The sequence below is a fragment of the Pseudochaenichthys georgianus genome, chromosome 12 (genome assembly GCF_902827115.2).
Source record: "Pseudochaenichthys georgianus chromosome 12, fPseGeo1.2, whole genome shotgun sequence".
Classification (NCBI taxonomy): domain Eukaryota; kingdom Metazoa; phylum Chordata; class Actinopteri; order Perciformes; family Channichthyidae; genus Pseudochaenichthys; species Pseudochaenichthys georgianus.
In genome coordinates, this window is record NC_047514.1 from 30,904,743 (window position 1) to 30,924,732 (window position 19,990).

A 19,990-nucleotide genomic window follows, 5' to 3' on the forward strand; every position below is an offset into this window, starting at 1 on the left:
CACTTGGTTAGATTTCACATCATTCATCCACATCTGTGAAATAACTAAAAGGTATTAAATACATGTAGTGGAGGAAAAGTACACCATGTACCTCTGAATTGTAGTGGGGTAGAAGTACAAAGTCTCAAAAAGTTCTAGTATCTCAAAATTGTACTTGAGTAAATGTACTTAGTTACTTGACACCAGTGGTTTTGGTTTGAGCACTGAAGCTACTGACAGCTCTGAGTCAGGAGCGTCACACTCCAGTTTAGTGTGTGATGAGGTCTGTGGTCCCTTAGGGATCGCAGAGGCCACTACCGGGATTTTGTTTTCCAATCCGTAAGAGACACAGAAGCAACAACTTGTTTAGAGCAGCAGGTGCGTAAGGTTTATATATATTTTAAAAACACATCATTAAAAACAATAATTTGGTACTATTAACTGTACAATTAAACAAAGGTAAACAATAAAGTTCCAGGAACAAATGAATATCAGGGCACCCGGGGACCTGGTGGTTAAGACACATCCCGTCTGAATGCAATCATTATTGTTCAATTCAAGCCACAGACCTCTGCTGCTCATTGTCCCCCTCCTTCTCCTGCTTAACTCTGCTGCTGCAATCGAGCTCACGTTTTAGCACAGACTATAGAGAGTGCCCAGCCAACAACCACAACCTGTTGAAGTTATTTTTATATTTATTACAACCATAAAAAAAACCTTATCAAAAGCCCATTGTTATTATACCATAAAGTTGAGGGGGAAGAATGGAGACATGACAGATGCTTTTCTTGATTTATGCATGCACTAAACTACTCTCATGATGACTTCAACAGTATAGCAATGCTCTTAAGCTATTGGAGTATTCAAATGAAGAAGATGAGAACAAGACAAAGATTGCACATGGCTTTTAAAATGCAATAGGATCAAACCTTACTGATTCAGGGGGGTTTACAATAGTAATGACTCACTGTGTGTGTGTGTGTGTGTGTGTGTGTGTGTGTGTGTGTGTGTGTGTGTGTGTGTGTGTGTGTGTGTGTGTGTGTGTGTGTGTGTGTGTGTGTGTGTGTGTGTGTGTGTGTGTGTGTGTGTGTGTGTGTGTGTGTGTGTGTGTGTGTGTGTGTGTGTGTGTGTGTGTGTGTGTGTGTGTGTGTGTGTGTGTGTGTGTGGCAGGACCCTGCAGGTGACGGCAGGATGTCGGGGGTCTGTTATCCTGAACCTGGACGCCCCTCTCTGGCTGAGGACAGGTCGGTCCCATCCACACTCTGGTCATGTGATCGTGAACAAACAGCTGATGGTTCTAATCCCTCACCTGCCCCTCCCTGTCATCTCATTTATCTTGTTTCTCAGTTCAGTAAATGTTGGGCAGGCATGATCTTTATTTCTGATGATCCAAAACTAATTCTATGAAGTCATCTATGAAAACAAGTGGGTTTAAAAAAGCTAGGAATGTATATTCTCAGGATAATTGTTCTAAGTGTTTGCTTTGGTAACCCTCATCGTGGCCATCATGTACCTCGTGTATCTCTCTTAATAGAGATATTCAAATATACTGCGAAGAAAACCCAAATGTATTTAGTTCTATTTAGAATGTGTGGCTGTGGTCCACTCCAGCCAGAAGATTAAACATAAGAGAAGAGAAAATATTTTGCGGAGGATAGATGAAGGGAAGAAGGGACAGAGTAAAAAGGTAGATGTGAAGGAGGTAAAGGGCAAATCAAGGAATGTAATGAAGGGAAGTGCATGAGGTGAAAAGGAAGGAGAAATGGGGGAAACAAGAAGGAAAGGTCCTTGGAAAGGAGCTACAGGGGGAAGATGGAGGAGGAAGGTGAATAAGGAGACAAAGAAATCAAGGAGTCAGATGACCAGAAAGAAAGAAGGGAAGAAAGATTTAAGAGGAGTGAGATTCTAAAGGGCAGAGTGAGTGAGAGGAGTGAAGAAGGGAGGAACTGAGGAATCTAAAGAAGCAGAGAAAACTCCCTGACACGGAGAAAGAAAAATAAACAAGTCCAGCGACATAATTCACTTGAAACTCTCAAATATGTTCCCCCTATAAATGTGAAGGTCAAAGGTCACTTCAGGAATGTGAATGATCTCTGGGCTGAAGAAATAAGAAAGTGACAATTCCAATACACAACACTTCTAAAACGTTAGATGTATTCCTTTCAGGCCCGGTTCCAGAACAAAGTGACTCTGCATCTGAGATTAGAGAGGGTGCAGTGGTAAAGTGCTATTTTTATAAGTGGGGAGTGGACCTAACACCCTCTAGGGCAGTGCTTCTTAAAGGGTGGTCCGCGAGCGCCCCCTAGTGGTCCGTGAGTATATTGGTACAATTTCACATTTTAAATAAATTAAAGTTTTACGCACTCCTGCGGGAATATCTCCGCAATGGAGCGAGCTTAAGTTTAACTTTTGATTGTATGATATAGCCCAGCGCAACACCTTCGTCACACATGTTGCAACTTGTTTGTACCATTTTCAGGCGATTTGTAATCTGTTCTAGAGAAACGATGTGATTTTGGATATTTGTGGAGTTAGGTGGTCCGCGAGTGTTTTTTTATTGGTTAAGTGGTCCTTGGTATGAAAAAGTTTGAGAAACACTGCTCTAGGGGGGTCCTCACCTCCTCTAGGGGGGTCCAGGGACATGCTCCCCTGGGAAGAACGGCTGCGGCTGCTCCACCTCCGTGGGCGAGGCGGGCAACGCCGACGAGTCGGGCGTTAGTGTCCACGACAGTGGCCGCGGGTAACGTAATATCCCCATGATCTAAACTGTTATACCTGCAGTAGATGCAGTGTTACTGCTGGCGATAAGGGCTGGTTGTTTTAACCATTTTCTGATGTCCATCACTGACTGCTGTGTAAGCACCTTGCAGGTGACGAACGCGCAGCGGCACAGGTCACGCACACCTGACATAATAATAACGTTACTTACCATTTAAATTGACCAAATAAATGCAGCAGACTGTTATTTAACCACAATTACAATGTATTTTATTTCAACTAAATTCTTCTTATTATTACTATTATTATTATTATATATGTAATATTTTTCACTTTTTTTTTTCACTTTTCCTTTTTTTCTTTTTTTCACTTTTCATTTTTCAAATGAGGGTGCATAACGACACCCGTATGCACCCCCGTAGAACCGGGCCTGATTCCTTTCCAACCTGTCAGCACCCCCCACAGACTGTGGCGGTCATTACAGCCAATCAGAACCAAGCACACGCCTGAGTCTGTACAGATGAAGCTTACAAGCAGGAAGGAATGTGACCCGGACATATTATAACAATATCATTAACATTTATTAGTTTTTCTCTAATATCTTTCTTCGGTATGGTTTGTTTTGAACTGTGTACAATGCTCTTAGATGTTCTTTTTGTTTTGTCTTTTTCTAAACCATATTCGATTGTTAAATGAAGTCAAATGTAATTCTCTGACACAGCAACAACTCAACTAAACATATTACCTTCAGCATGTTCCCCCATTTCTTTAATTGTCTCTACATGTGTCTGTCTTTCAGACCTGCAGTGGTCCCACTCTTCTCTCTGCGAGGCTCCAGAAACAGTCTGAACTCCGTCCAGCCTGCAGGGCCTTCACAAGGTGATTCAAAACATTCTGTTAACTGCATTTAAACTGAGAAGACACATGTCTGAGCACACAGAGATGTCTCTCACATTCTGATGTTCTTCTAGTTTGGGGTCAAACTGTCATTTAAAAAAAATATGTTATTATTTTCAGCAGTTACAAAGTGATACAATACTAAAACATTTAGGACAAAACAACAACACATAATAAAACCCACACAACAGACCAGACCAGGATAGAAATAAATGAGAAAAAGAACGTTAGATGTATGCCTATAGTTATAACACTGAACCATTCGTCCCTCATGTATAGTGCTATTATATGGACCAGTTCCTATTTTGAGATGAATCTATACCCAACACTTTCTTAATCTCGCTTCGAATTGACCCCCAAAAATATATAACTTTAGGGCACGACCGGATGAGATTTCTTTGAATCTGGCATCTTGAGCACATGGACATATGTGAGAGCACTGACTCCTCTGTGACTCTTCCTTGTGTTCTGATCCAAGACCCAGGCTCCTCCCACACTCCTGTCACTTGTAGGGAGCGACAGAGGCTCAGCGAGCGGCAGAGAGCCAGCAGCACTTCCACCTTGGCGGCCTCTGTGGGCCTGCCCTCGCCCCTCTCCCCCCCTGGAGCTCTGGACAGTGGCAGCGCTGAGTGGCATGCAAGTGAGCGGCTGAGCCAGGCCAACCTGGACGCCATCACCTTCCCCGGAACACTCAGCAACACGACCCTGGTGACGGACGGACAGACCAGACACAGTTTCAGTGACTGCAGAGGATTAGAAGACACCGCGGGAGACATCTGTAGAGAGAGAGCATCCAGTTTAGACATGATAGCAGTTTCACCGGTGATGCCAACACACCTGCCCCATATCCAGCTGGCATCCCCACCAAACAGGAAGGACAGCGGAACCACTCCATCGTCTCCGCCCCCATCCTACCATCCGTCCATCCCCCAGCACCTGTCCTCCCTGCGGATCTCTGAGTCCAGCCTCTTCAGCTGCAGCGACCAGCCGGTAGAGTCTACGCCAGGCCGACCGCTGGACGACTTTGATGAGGTGTTCCTTCAAAATCCTGACCCTCCATCACCACATATCAAAGAGACAAGCCTCCTGGAGGACTTCCCTCCTCCTCCTCCCCCTCCTCCCCTGGAGTTGGAGGAGGAAGCTGGACACCAGACTGTTGGGAGGTTTGTTGAAGAATGATTTTAAACCTCAATCTAAATATAATGATTATGGACCTTTTAGATTATTTTTTTACTGACTGAATTAATTAACTTTTTCTCTGTTCTTGTCCCTTTATTCAGTCCAAGCATGGAGTTCTTAAACAACTCCCTGCCCTCCCCTCCATTGTCACCTTCTTCCTCCTCAACTCCTCTGTCTGAACCCATCCTCCTTCCTACCCTGACGCCACAGCCCTCAACCTTCACCACATCCACCCAACCCTTGGACAGCCTCAGTCTGGAGTACCAGCACCTGCCCAGGAGGGAGAAGACCTGGGACGAGCTGCGAGTGGAGGCGCTGGCCCGGCAGCTGGTGGGTTCCTCCAGTCAGACCTTTGTTTGGATAAAGGATGCTGTACCTTCTATACAGCTGATTTCACTCATACTTACTTCTGATAATACCTTTGTTTTTGTCCATCTATTTCTGACTCTGTTTTACTTGGATCAAACGTTATTTGTTTTGTCCAAAATGATGACTCATCGTGTGTCCTCTGACTCCTTCTGTGTAGTAAAATTCACTTCATGTATCCCCGCTCATTTTCAAACTTCCATTTAATCCTTGATACATCCATGGTTTAAGTGCTGATGTCTTAGTTCTTCTGGTTTAGCATTAGTATTTCAACATTTTACTTGAGATCATGTACAGATACACTGCGCCTATGGATTGGTTTTACAGCATTTATCCGCTGGACACTTTATTGTAACTCTCACGTCTTTGTTTCCAGGTGTTGCAGGACAGCTCTCTGGCGCCCCTCCTGGACACGTGGGGGGGTAAATCCACCGTAGAGCTTATGGAGGAGACTTTTCCAAACAGCAGATTGGTTGCTAACTCACTGTGGCAAGGCAGTGTCAGATTGGAGGACAGGTAATTCCCTCATGTGTTTTGCCTTTGTATATTCTTCTACTTTTTTTATTATTATCAAAACTCTTTTCTGCGTGAATGTTTCATTTATATTCCTGATCGTGAACTGATGAAAAAGAAAAATCTCACTGGTCACCGGCTTGAGTTTCAAAACAGGATCCATGTATTTATTATCCTCTCAAGAAGGGAAGTAGTCATCACATACAGAGCATCAAGTAGTTCCTGAACAGTGTCCTTCACATGCTGAGATACAAGAGAGGGAGTCACACAGTCACAAGATGGAGGAACATAGTTCAAGGTTCAAGGTTGTTTATTTAGTCATAATATAAAAGCAGTATTCAAAGTATTCAAATGCAATGCCTTTGGTATCATGTGCACCTCCTTGAAAGAGTACATTCAGTATTTCCCCAACACTTGTAATGTATGACGTTCCCTGCCTAGGATCCAAGATGGCGTCTGTGATCCTGCACAGAGCGCGGCGGCTGCTCCAGGGAGAGAGACGGATCTGGATGAGCATGAGAAGGACCTGAACACCAAGAAGGTCTGAGGCCTCTCTCATTTCATCATCACAATAATAATTATCATAATTGTATTCATAATTGTATTCTTTCATAATCATATATAATATAATAAAGATTATAAAAACTATTTGTATTATTCATATTCTTCTTATTGTTATTATTATAAATATGATATTATTGTTATTATTACTATAATAAATATTAGCTATTAAATATTACTATTATAGTTACGATTATAAAATATATTCTTATTATTAATATTATACATATTAGCTTTTAACGATTATAATAAAGACTATAAAAAGTATTATTAACTGTATGACTTGCTGAGCAGCTGGAGCTGTGTGAGGCTCTGCGGGGCAGCGTGGCGGCGCTGCGGCAGGAGAAGGAGGCGCTGAGTGAGGAGCAGAGGGGGCACCAGGAGCTGGGGGCCGGCGTGGAGACGCTGCTGCAGGGACACCTCAGACCCAACGAGAGGGACAAGTACAGCATGTTCATAGGTACGCGGCAGAATGGGTTTAAGAAGCCAGAAATATGTCAACATGCTGCCGTGTATCACAGTGTATCACATGCTGCCTGTGTTCCAGGGGACCTGGAGAGGATGGTCAACCTGCTGCTGTCTCTGTGCAGCCGGCTGTCCAGGATCCACAGAGCTCTGCTGGCTCTGGAGAGAGAGGAGCAGACGCAGGAGGATAGGGCCGGCGAGAGGGTGAGACAGGATGCTCTGCTGCTCTGCTGCTCTGCGACTCAGCGACTCAGTGACTCTGTGACTCAGTGACTCTGTGACTCTGTGACTCTGCTACTCAGTGACTCTGTGACTCTGCTACTCTGCGAGACTCAGCGACTCAGCGACTCTGTGACTCGGCGACTCAGTGACTCTGTGACTCAGTGACTCTGTGACTCTGCTACTCAGTGACTCTGTGACTCTGCTACTCTGCGAGACTCAGCAACTCTGCGACTCTGTGACTCGGCGACTCTGCGACTCTGTGACTCTGTGACTCAGTGACTCTGCTACTCAGTGACTCTGTGACTCAGTGACTCGGCGACTCTGTGACTCTGCTACTCTGCGAGACTCAGCGACTCGGCGACTCTGCGACTCTGCGACTCAGCGACTCTGTGACTCTGTGACTCAGTGACTCTGCGACTCAGTGACTCTGTGACTCTGTGACTCTGAGACTCTGCGACTCTGTGACTCTGCGAGACTCAGCTACTCAGTGACTCTGCTACTCAGTGACTCAGTGACTCTGCGAGACTCAGCGACTCTGTGACTCAGTCCCTCTGCTACTCAGTGACTCTGTGACTCTGCGACACTCAGCGACTCTGTGACTCAGTGACTCTGAGACTCAGCGACTCTGTGACTCTGTGACTCAGTGACTCTGCGAGACTCAGCGACTCTGTGACTCAGTGACTCTGCTACTCAGTGACTCAGTGACTCTGCGAGACTCAGCGACTCTGTGACTCAGTGACTCTGTGACTCAGTGACTCTGCTACTCAGTGACTCAGTGACTCTGAGACTCTGCGACTCTGTGACTCAGCGACTCTGCGACTCTGTGACTCTGTGACTCTGCTACTCAGTGACTCAGTGACTCTGCTACTCAGTGACTCTGTCACTCTGCGACTCTGTGACTCAGCTACTCTGTGACTCAGCTACTCTGTGACTCTGCGAGACTCAGCGACTCTGTGACTCAGTGACTCTGCTACTCAGTGACTCTGTGACTCAGTGACTCTGTGACTCTGCGAGACTCAGCGACTCTGTGACTCAGTGACTCTGAGACTCAGCGACTCTGTGACTCTGTGACTCTGCGAGACTCAGCGACTCTGTGACTCTGCTACTCAGTGACTCTGTGACTATGCGAGACTCAGCGACTCTGTGACTCAGTGACTCTGTGACTCAGTGACTCTGCTACTCAGTGACTCAGTGACTCTGAGACTCTGCGACTCTGCGACTCTGTGACTCAGCGACTCTGTGACTCTGTGGCTCTGTGACTCTGAGACTCAGTGACTCTGCTACTCAGTGACTCTGAGACTCTGCGACTCTGTGACTCAGCGACTCTGTGACTCAGTGACTCTGCTACTCAGCGACTCAGTGACTCTGAGACTCTGCGACTCTGTGACTCAGCGACTCTGCGACTCTGTGACTCAGTGACTCTGCTACTCAGTGACTCAGTGACTCTGAGACTCTGCGACTCTGTGACTCAGCGACTCTGCGACTCTGTGACTCTGTGACTCAGTGACTCAGTGACTCTGCTACTCAGTGACTCTGCGAGACTCAGCGACTCTGTGACTCAGTGACTCTGCTACTCAGTGACTCTGTGACTCAGTGACTCAGTGACTCTGCTACTCAGTGACTCTGCGAGACTCAGCGACTCTGTGACTCTGTGACTCAGTGACTCTGTGACTCAGTGACTCTGCTACTCAGTGACTCTGTGACTCTGCGAGACTCAGCGACTCTGTGACTCAGTGACTCTGAGACTCAGCGACTCTGTGACTCTGTGACTCAGTGACTCTGTGACTCTGCGAGACTCAGCGACTCTGTGACTCAGTGACTCTGCTACTCTGTGACTCAGTGACTCTGTGACTCAGTGACTCTGTGACTCTGTGACTCTGAGACTCTGCGACTCTGTGACTCTGCGAGACTTAGCTACTCAGTGACTCTGCTACTCAGTGACTCAGTGACTCTGCGAGACTCAGCGACTCTGTGACTCAGTGACTCTGCTACTCAGTGACTCTGTGACTCTGCGAGACTCAGCGACTCTGTGACTCTGCTACTCAGTGACTCTGAGACTCTGCGACTCTGTGACTCTGCGACTCTGTGACTCAGTGACTCTGCTACTCAGTGACTCAGTGACTCTGAGACTCTGCGACTCTGCGACTCTGTGACTCAGCGACTCTGTGACTCAGTGACTCTGCTACTCAGTGACTCAGTGACTCTGAGACTCTGCGACTCTGCGACTCTGTGACTCTGCGACTCTGTGACTCAGTGACTCTGCTACTCAGTGACTCAGTGACTCTGCGAGACTCAGCGACTCTGTGACTCAGTGACTCTGCTACTCAGTGACTCAGTGACTCTGCGAGACTCAGCGACTCTGTGACTCAGTGACTCTGTGACTCAGTGACTCTGCTACTCAGTGACTCAGTGACTCTGAGACTCTGCGACTCTGTGACTCAGCGACTCTGCGACTCTGTGACTCTGTGACTCTGCTACTCAGTGACTCAGTGACTCTGCTACTCAGTGACTCTGTCACTCTGCGACTCTGTGACTCAGCTACTCTGTGACTCAGCTACTCTGTGACTCTGCGAGACTCAGCGACTCTGTGACTCAGTGACTCTGCTACTCAGTGACTCTGTGACTCAGTGACTCTGTGACTCTGCGAGACTCAGCGACTCTGTGACTCAGTGACTCTGTGACTCAGTGACTCTGTGACTCTGCGAGACTCAGCGACTCTGTGACTCTGCTACTCAGTGACTCTGTGACTATGCGAGACTCAGCGACTCTGTGACTCAGTGACTCTGTGACTCAGTGACTCTGCTACTCAGTGACTCAGTGACTCTGAGACTCTGCGACTCTGCGACTCTGTGACTCAGCGACTCTGTGACTCTGTGGCTCTGTGACTCTGAGACTCAGTGACTCTGCTACTCAGTGACTCTGAGACTCTGCGACTCTGTGACTCAGCGACTCTGTGACTCAGTGACTCTGCTACTCAGCGACTCAGTGACTCTGAGACTCTGCGACTCTGCGACTCTGTGACTCAGCGACTCTGCGACTCTGTGACTCTGCTACTCAGTGACTCAGTGACTCTGAGACTCTGCGACTCTGTGACTCAGCGACTCTGCGACTCTGTGACTCTGTGACTCAGTGACTCAGTGACTCTGCTACTCAGTGACTCTGTCACTCTGCGACTCTGAGACTATGCGACTCTGTGACTCTGTGACTCAGCTACTCTGTGACTCTGCGAGACTCAGCGACTCTGTGACTCAGTGACTCTGCTACTCAGTGACTCTGCTACTCAGTGACTCTGCTACTCAGTGACTCTGCGAGACTCAGCGACTCTGTGACTCTGTGACTCAGTGACTCTGTGACTCAGTGACTCTGCTACTCAGTGACTCTGTGACTCTGCGAGACTCAGCGACTCTGTGACTCAGTGACTCTGAGACTCAGCGACTCTGTGACTCTGTGACTCAGTGACTCTGTGACTCTGCGAGACTCAGCGACTCTGTGACTCAGTGACTCTGCTACTCTGTGACTCAGTGACTCTGTGACTCAGTGACTCTGTGACTCTGTGACTCTGAGACTCTGCGACTCTGTGACTCTGCGAGACTTAGCTACTCAGTGACTCTGCTACTCAGTGACTCAGTGACTCTGCGAGACTCAGCGACTCTGTGACTCAGTGACTCTGCTACTCAGTGACTCTGTGACTCTGCGAGACTCAGCGACTCTGTGACTCTGCTACTCAGTGACTCTGAGACTCTGCGACTCTGTGACTCTGCGACTCTGTGACTCAGTGACTCTGCTACTCAGTGACTCAGTGACTCTGAGACTCTGCGACTCTGCGACTCTGTGACTCAGCGACTCTGTGACTCAGTGACTCTGCTACTCAGTGACTCAGTGACTATGAGACTCTGCGACTCTGCGACTCTGTGACTCTGCGACTATGTGACTCAGTGACTCTGCTACTCAGTGACTCAGTGACTCTGAGACTCTGCGACTCTGTGACTCAGCGACTCTGCGACTCTGTGACTCTGTGACTCAGTGACTCTGAGACTCAGCGACTCTGTGACTCAGTGACTCTGTGACTCTGCGAGACTCAGCGACTCTGTGACTCTGCTACTCAGTGACTCTGTGACTATGCGAGACTCAGCGACTCTGTGACTCAGTGACTCTGAGACTCAGCGACTCTGTGACTCAGTGACTCTGTGACTCTGCGAGACTCAGCGACTCTGTGACTCTGCTACTCAGTGACTCTGTGACTATGCGAGACTCAGCGACTCTGTGACTCAGTGACTCTGTGACTCAGTGACTCTGCTACTCAGTGACTCAGTGACTCTGAGACTCTGCGACTCTGCGACTCTGTGACTCAGCGACTCTGTGACTCTGTGGCTCTGTGACTCTGAGACTCAGTGACTCTGCTACTCAGTGACTCTGAGACTCTGCGACTCTGTGACTCAGCGACTCTGTGACTCAGTGACTCTGCTACTCAGCGACTCAGTGACTCTGAGACTCTGCGACTCTGCGACTCTGTGACTCAGCGACTCTGCGACTCTGCGACTCTGTGACTCAGTGACTCTGCTACTCAGTGACTCAGTGACTCTGAGACTCTGCGACTCTGTGACTCAGCGACTCTGCGACTCTGTGACTCTGTGACTCAGTGACTCAGTGACTCTGCTACTCAGTGACTCTGTCACTCTGCGACTCTGAGAGTCTGCGACTCTGTGACTCTGTGACTCAGCTACTCTGTGACTCTGCGAGACTCAGCGACTCTGTGACTCAGTGACTCTGCTACTCAGTGACTCTGTGACTCAGTGACTCAGTGACTCTGCTACTCAGTGACTCTGCGAGACTCAGCGACTCTGTGACTCTGTGACTCAGTGACTCTGTGACTCAGTGACTCTGCTACTCAGTGACTCTGTGACTCTGCGAGACTCAGCGACTCTGTGACTCAGTGACTCTGAGACTCAGCGACTCTGTGACTCTGTGACTCAGTGACTCTGTGACTCTGCGAGACTCAGCGACTCTGTGACTCAGTGACTCTGCTACTCTGTGACTCAGTGACTCTGTGACTCTGTGACTCTGAGACTCTGCGACTCTGTGACTCTGCGAGACTTAGCTACTCAGTGACTCTGCTACTCAGTGACTCAGTGACTCTGCGAGACTCAGCGACTCTGTGACTCAGTGACTCTGCTACTCAGTGACTCTGTGACTCTGCGAGACTCAGCGACTCTGTGACTCTGCTACTCAGTGACTCTGAGACTCTGCGACTCTGTGACTCTGCGACTCTGTGACTCAGTGACTCTGCTACTCAGTGACTCAGTGACTCTGAGACTCTGCGACTCTGCGACTCTGTGACTCAGCGACTCTGTGACTCAGTGACTCTGCTACTCAGTGACTCAGTGACTATGAGACTCTGCGACTCTGCGACTCTGTGACTCTGCGACTCTGTGACTCAGTGACTCTGCTACTCAGTGACTCAGTGACTCTGAGACTCTGCGACTCTGTGACTCAGCGACTCTGCGACTCTGTGACTCTGTGACTCAGTGACTCAGTGACTCTGCTACTCAGTGACTCTGTCACTCTGCGACTCTGAGACTCTGCGACTCTGTGACTCTGTGACTCAGCTACTCTGTGACTCTGCGAGACTCAGCAACTCTGTGACTCAGTGACTCTGCTACTCAGTGACTCTGAGACTCTGCGACTCTGTGACTCTGCGAGACTCAGCTACTCAGTGACTCTGCTACTCAGTGACTCAGTGACTCTGCGAGACTCAGCGACTCTGTGACTCAGTCCCTCTGCTACTCAGTGACTCTGTGACTCTGCGACACTCAGCGACTCTGTGACTCAGTGACTCTGAGACTCAGCGACTCTGTGACTCTGTGACTCAGTGACTCTGCGAGACTCAGCGACTCTGTGACTCAGTGACTCTGCTACTCAGTGACTGAGTGACTCTGCGAGACTCAGCGACTCTGTGACTCAGTGACTCTGTGACTCAGTGACTCTGCTACTCAGTGACTCAGTGACTCTGAGACTCTGCGACTCTGTGACTCAGCGACTCTGCGACTCTGTGACTCTGTGACTCTGCTACTCAGTGACTCAGTGACTCTGCTACTCAGTGACTCTGTCACTCTGCGACTCTGTGACTCAGCTACTCTGTGACTCAGCTACTCTGTGACTCTGCGAGACTCAGCGACTCTGTGACTCAGTGACTCTGCTACTCAGTGACTCTGTGACTCAGTGACTCTGTGACTCTGCGAGACTCAGCGACTCTGTGACTCAGTGACTCTGAGACTCAGCGACTCTGTGACTCAGTGACTCTGTGACTCTGCGAGACTCAGCGACTCTGTGACTCTGCTACTCAGTGACTCTGTGACTATGCGAGACTCAGCGACTCTGTGACTCAGTGACTCTGTGACTCAGTGACTCTGCTACTCAGTGACTCAGTGACTCTGAGACTCTGCGACTCTGCGACTCTGTGACTCAGCGACTCTGTGACTCTGTGGCTCTGTGACTCTGAGACTCAGTGACTCTGCTACTCAGTGACTCTGAGACTCTGCGACTCTGTGACTCAGCGACTCTGTGACTCAGTGACTCTGCTACTCAGCGACTCAGTGACTCTGAGACTCTGCGACTCTGCGACTCTGTGACTCAGCGACTCTGTGACTCAGTGACTCTGCTACTCAGTGACTCAGTGACTCTGAGACTCTGCGACTCTGTGACTCAGCGACTCTGCGACTCTGTGACTCTGTGACCCAGTGACTCAGTGACTCTGCTACTCAGTGACTCTGTCACTCTGCGACTCTGAGACTCTGCGACTCTGTGACTCTGTGACTCAGCTACTCTGTGACTCTGCGAGACTCAGCGACTCTGTGACTCAGTGACTCTGCTACTCAGTGACTCTGTGACTCAGTGACTCAGTGACTCTGCTACTCAGTGACTCTGCGAGACTCAGCGACTCTGTGACTCTGTGACTCAGTGACTCTGTGACTCAGTGACTCTGCTACTCAGTGACTCTGTGACTCTGCGAGACTCAGCGACTCTGTGACTCAGTGACTCTGAGACTCAGCGACTCTGTGACTCTGTGACTCAGTGACTCTGTGACTCTGCGAGACTCAGCGACTCTGTGACTCAGTGACTCTGCTACTCTGTGACTCAGTGACTCTGTGACTCAGTGACTCTGTGACTCTGTGACTCTGAGACTCTGCGACTCTGTGACTCTGCGAGACTTAGCTACTCAGTGACTCTGCTACTCAGTGACTCAGTGACTCTGCGAGACTCAGCGACTCTGTGACTCAGTGACTCTGCTACTCAGTGACTCTGTGACTCTGCGAGACTCAGCGACTCTGTGACTCTGCTACTCAGTGACTCTGAGACTCTGCGACTCTGTGACTCTGCGACTCTGTGACTCAGTGACTCTGCTACTCAGTGACTCAGTGACTCTGAGACTCTGCGACTCTGCGACTCTGTGACTCAGCGACTCTGTGACTCAGTGACTCTGCTACTCAGTGACTCTGTGACTCTGAGACTCTGCGACTCTGCGACTCTGTGACTCTGCGACTCTGTGACTCAGTGACTCTGCTACTCAGTGACTCTGAGACTCTGCGACTCTGTGACTCAGCGACTCTGCGACTCTGTGACTCTGTGACTCAGTGACTCAGTGACTCTGCTACTCAGTGACTCTGTCACTCTGCGACTCTGAGACTCTGCGACTCTGTGACTCTGTGACTCAGCTACTCTGTGACTCTGCGAGACTCAGCAACTCTGTGACTCAGTGACTCTGCTACTCAGTGACTCTGTGACTCAGTGACTCTGTGACTCAGTGACTCTGCTACTCAGTGACTCTGTGACTCTGCGAGACTCAGCGACTCTGTGACTCTGTGACTCTGTGACTCAGTGACTCTGCTACTCAGTGACTCTGTGACTCTGCGAGACTCAGCGACTCTGTGACTCAGCGACTCTGTGACTCAGTGACTCTGAGACTCAGCGACTCTGCGAGACTCAGCGACTCTGTGACTCAGTGACTCTGCTACTCTGTGACTCAGTGACTCTGTGACTCAGTGACTCTGTGACTCTGAGACTCTGCGACTCTGTGACTCTGCGAGACTCAGCTACTCAGTGACTCTGCTACTCAGTGACTCTGCGAGACTCAGCGACTCTGTGACTCAGTGACTCTGCTACTCAGTGACTCTGTGACTCTGCGAGACTCAGCGACTCTGTGACTCTGAGACTCAGCGACTCTGTGACTCTGTGACTCAGTGACTCTGTGACTCTGCGAGACTCAGCGACTCTGTGACTCAGTGACTCTGCTACTCAGTGACTCAGTGACTCTGCGAGACTCAGCGACTCTGTGACTCAGTGACACTGTGACTCAGTGACTCTGCTACTCAGTGACTCAGTGACTCTGAGACTCTGCGACTCTGCGACTCTGTGACTCAGCGACTCTGCGACTCTGTGACTCTGTGACTCTGCTACTCAGTGACTCAGTGACTCTGCTACTCAGTGACTCTGTCACTCTGCGACTCTGTGACTCAGCTACTCTGTGACTCAGCTACTCTGTGACTCTGCGAGACTCAGCGACTCTGTGACTCAGTGACTCTGCTACTCAGTGACTCTGTGACTCAGTGACTCTGTGACTCTGCGAGACTCAGCGACTCTGTGACTCAGTGACTCTGAGACTCAGCGACTCTGTGACTCTGTGACTCAGTGACTCTGTGACTCTGCGAGACTCAGCGACTCTGTGACTCAGTGACTCTGTGACTATGCGAGACTCAGCGACTCTGTGACTCAGTGACTCTGTGACTCAGTGACTCTGCTACTCAGTGACTCAGTGACTCTGAGACTCTGCGACTCTGCGACTCTGTGACTCAGCGACTCTGTGACTCTGAGACTCTGCGACTCTGTGACTCAGCGACTCTGTGACTCAGTGACTCTGAGACTCTGCGACTCTGTGACTCAGCGACTCTGCGACTCTGTGACTCTGTGACTCAGTGACTCAGTGACTCTGCTACTCAGTGACTCTGTCACTCTGCGACTCTGAGACTCTGCGACTCTGTGACTCTGTGACTCAGCTACTCTGTGACTCTGCGAGACTCAGCGACTCTGTGACTCAGTGACTCTGCTACTCAGTGACTCTGTGACTCAGTGACTCTGTGACTCAGTGACTCTGCTACTCAGTGACTCTGTGACTCTGCGAGACTCAGCGACTCTGTGACTCAGTGACTCTGAGACTCAGCGACTCTGTGACTCTGTGACTCAGTGACTCTGTGACTCTGCGAGACTCAGCGACTCTGTGACTCAGTGACTCTGCTACTCAGTGACTCAGTGACTCTGTGAGACTCAGCGACTCTGTGACTCTGCGAGACTCAGCGACTCTGCTACTCAGTGACTCAGTGACTCTGAGACTCTGCGACTCTGCGACTCTGTGACTCAGCGACTCTGCGACTCTGTGACTCTGTGACTCTGCTACTCAGTGACTCAGTGACTCTGCTACTCAGTGACTCTGTCACTCTGCGACTCTGAGACTCTGCGACTCTGTGACTCAGCTACTCTGTTACTCAGCTACTCTGTGACTCTGCGAGACTCAGCGACTCTGTGACTCAGTGACTCTGCTACTCAGTGACTCTGTGACTCAGTGACTCTGTGACTCAGTGACTCTGTGACTCAGTGACTCTGCTACTCAGTGACTCAGTGACTCAGTGACTCTGCGAGACTCAGCGACTCTGTGACTCAGTGACTCTGCTACTCAGTGACTCAGTGACTCTGTGACTCTGCGAGACTCAGCGACTCTGTGACTCAGTGACTCTGAGACTCAGCGACTCTGTGACTCTGTGACTCTGTGACTCAGTGTCTCTGCTACTCAGTGACTCAGTGACTCTGTGACTCTGCGACTCTGCGACTCAGCGACTCTGCGACTCTGTGACTCTGTGACTCTGCGACTCTGTGACTCTGTGACTCTGCGACTCTGTGACTCTGCGACTCTGTGACTCTGCGACTCTGCTACTCTGCGAGACTCAGCGACTCTGCGACTCTGTGACTCGGCGACTCTGCGACTCTGTGACTCAGCGACTCTGGGACTCTGCGACACTGCGACTCAGTGACTCAGTGACTCTGCGACTCAGTGACTCAGTGACTCTGTGACCCGTGAGCCTATGTACCTTCCCATCTATGTGTCTGCTCATGTTTAACTGTGACTTTGAAGAAATATTTCATCAACAGAGTGGCCATTTGTTTATCAATTACTCCCCTTAAATTCTTGAAGAGAAACCAAATTTTCTGCATGTCTCCATGACGATGGAAGTGCAGCATCATTTAAGTCCCGGCTTCCATTTATTTCAATTCAATAGAGTACTTCATTTAGTATCGTATATATAACTCATGTTATTAAGGTTATTAATGAGGTTCATCTATATAAAAAAAGAGTGTGAAATGATTCTGATCATGGCTAGCCTGGATTGCAGTCACAGTCCTGAATTGCATTATGGAATGAAGCCTTTTAAAAACGGGATCTCTACTGGAGCAAGCATGCACAATACCAGGACCCTGATACTGAACTTAATCAGAGTCTATGTTGCAGTTGGAAAAGCACAGTTTACCTGCTTTTAACTGCAGCATGGCTGAATGTCCACTGTGTCCATCATGCCAGAGGATCAAAGGGACTGCAGGTCCGAGAAGGACACTGCTGCTGTTTGAAATGCAGATCCATGTTGCCATGAACAGTATCAAATATGAGTTGTCAGCTGACGTATATATCTGGCTGTCTCCTCCTGTTCAGGACTGCCTCCATCACAAGCGCTCTCTGCTCCTCGCTCAGACCGAAGACGCCCGGGAGCTGAAGGACAACCTGGACCGGCGACAGCGAGTGGTCCACACCATCGTGTCCAGCTACCTCACTGAGCCGCAGCTCCAGGTCTACCAGCGCTTCGTCAGCACCAAACCATGCCTTCTGATTCGCCAGCGGCACCTGGACGAGCTCATCCGGCAGGGGGAGGAGCAGCTGACGCGATTAGCTGAGAGCCTGCCGCAGGAGCTGGCAGAGGCCCGCGGTTGGTCGAGAGGGTGTCTGTTCTCGTCATCTATCATCGCCCACTGGTCCTCTGCTTATCAACCTGCTGTGATTCCAGGCCCCGCCCACTTAGCCAGGTCCACCACTGTGACTTCACTGTGATGTCACCGACAGTTACAAGTAGCAGGTTGGGAAGGATTGACTTTTGGCTCCATAAAGAGAAGGAGCTTTAATGGAGGAATAGTAAACAACTATGCAGACTTTACACATGAAGAATAAACTCCTTTAATGTGCCTCGTTCTATAAACACTTGACTGTATGTTAACCTCACCGAAACATCAGCAACCCACGCTGTGGCTCAACACGACTTTTTGTCACATCTTCACAAGAAATGATTTAGATCAGAGAAAATGGGTCACCCGAAAAATAAATTCTCACTTGCCTCTTCAGACACCCTGTCTGAAGACCCGAAGGGATTTAATCAAACTAGCTATTATACTGCAGACTGATTCGACAACATTAGCACCCTGATATAAATGTAACATAGGAAAAGTCACGATCACTCTGGAATTGTCTTTACACCACCCTGACGGTGCTTTCAGGAACCTTATTCAGACGTTCTTCCAGGAACTTTTTCGTCAGTAAACTGGTGTTTTTTTTAAGACAAAATATTATCATCTTCAGAATAAGATATCATTTGTCATCTTGTTAAATATTTAGGGATTTTCACAAAATCAGCCCAGTTTTTGCACATGTACAGTCAAGTAAATGAACACCAAAATGTAAGGGGCACTGTTGTTATTTTACTGCTACGAGAAGAATCAAAACTGAGTGTGCAGATCCTGAAGAGTAACTGATCACTGTCACATGCTACTGTAACACTGCTACTGTAACACTGCTACTGTAACTCTACAGTAACACTGCTACTGTAACACTGCTACTGTAACTCTACTGTAACACTGCTACTGTAACACTGCTACTGTAACTCTACTGTAACACTGCTACTGTAACACTGCAGTAACACTGCTACTGTAACTCTACTGTAACACTGCTACTGTAACACTGCTACTGTAACTCTACTGTAACACTGCTACTGTAACACTGCAGTAACACTGCTACTGTAACTCTACTGTAACACTGCTACTGTAACACTGCTACTGTAACACTGCTACTGTAACTCTGCTACTGTAACTCTACTGTAACACTGCTACTGTAACTCTACTGTAACACTGCTACTGTAACACTGCTACTGTAACTCTGAGCTGTAACACTGCTACTGTAACTCTACTGTAACACTGCTACTGTAACTCTACTGTAACACTGCTACTGTAACACTGCTACTGTAACACTGCTACTGTAACTCTACAGTAACACTGCTACTGTAACTCTACTGTAACTCTGCTCCTGTAACTCTACAGTAACACTGCGACTGTAACACTGCTACTGTAACTCTACTGTAACTCTGCTCCTGTAACTCTACTGTAACACTGCTACAGTAACACTGCTACAGTAACACTGAGCTGTAACACTGCTACTGTAACACTGCTACTGTAACACTGCTACTGTAACTCTACTGTAACTCTGCTACTGTAACACTGCTACTGTAACACTGCTACTGTAACACTGCTACAGTAACTCTGCTACTGTAACACTGCTACTGTAACTCTACTGTAACTCTACAGTAACACTGCTACTGTAACACTGCTACTGTAACTCTACTGTAACTCTACAGTAACTCTGCTACTGTAACACTGCTACTGTAACTCTACTGTAACACTGCTACTGTAACTCTGAGCTGTAACACTGCTACTGTAACACTGCTACTGTAACACTGCTACAGTAACACTGCTACTGTAACTCTACTGTAACACTGCTACTGTAACTCTACTGTAACACTGCTACTGTAACTCTACTATAACTCTGCTCCTGTAACACTGCTACTGTAACTCTACTGTAACTCTGCTCCTGTAACACTGCTACTGTAACTCTGCTGTAACTCTGCTCCTGCATCGATAACTGTTGTTGAGACCTTACACTGAATGATGTTTTCCTGCCTCTTTAAACGCTGATGTGATGAAACATTTGATGTCAAAAATGGAGTTTGTA

At 48.5% G+C, this 19,990-nt stretch overlaps 1 protein-coding gene across 1 annotated transcript in view; it reads left to right on the forward strand.

The window, feature by feature from the left end:
- Positions 1 to 19,024, forward strand: part of shroom3 (shroom family member 3) — a 93,795-nt gene extending 74,771 nt beyond the window's left edge. Inside the window, exons 16-24 of the mRNA XM_071205072.1 lie at positions 1,150 to 1,223; positions 3,497 to 3,576; positions 4,073 to 4,757; positions 4,875 to 5,103; positions 5,516 to 5,655; positions 6,094 to 6,193; positions 6,508 to 6,673; positions 6,761 to 6,882; positions 17,654 to 19,024. Of these exons, the coding sequence (XP_071061173.1) occupies positions 1,150 to 1,223; positions 3,497 to 3,576; positions 4,073 to 4,757; positions 4,875 to 5,103; positions 5,516 to 5,655; positions 6,094 to 6,193; positions 6,508 to 6,673; positions 6,761 to 6,882; positions 17,654 to 18,046 (1,989 nt within the window). The 3' untranslated portion in view covers positions 18,047 to 19,024. The remainder of the gene's footprint in view (positions 1 to 1,149; positions 1,224 to 3,496; positions 3,577 to 4,072; positions 4,758 to 4,874; positions 5,104 to 5,515; positions 5,656 to 6,093; positions 6,194 to 6,507; positions 6,674 to 6,760; positions 6,883 to 17,653) is intronic.
- The last annotated feature ends 966 nt before the right edge of the window (positions 19,025 to 19,990 follow it).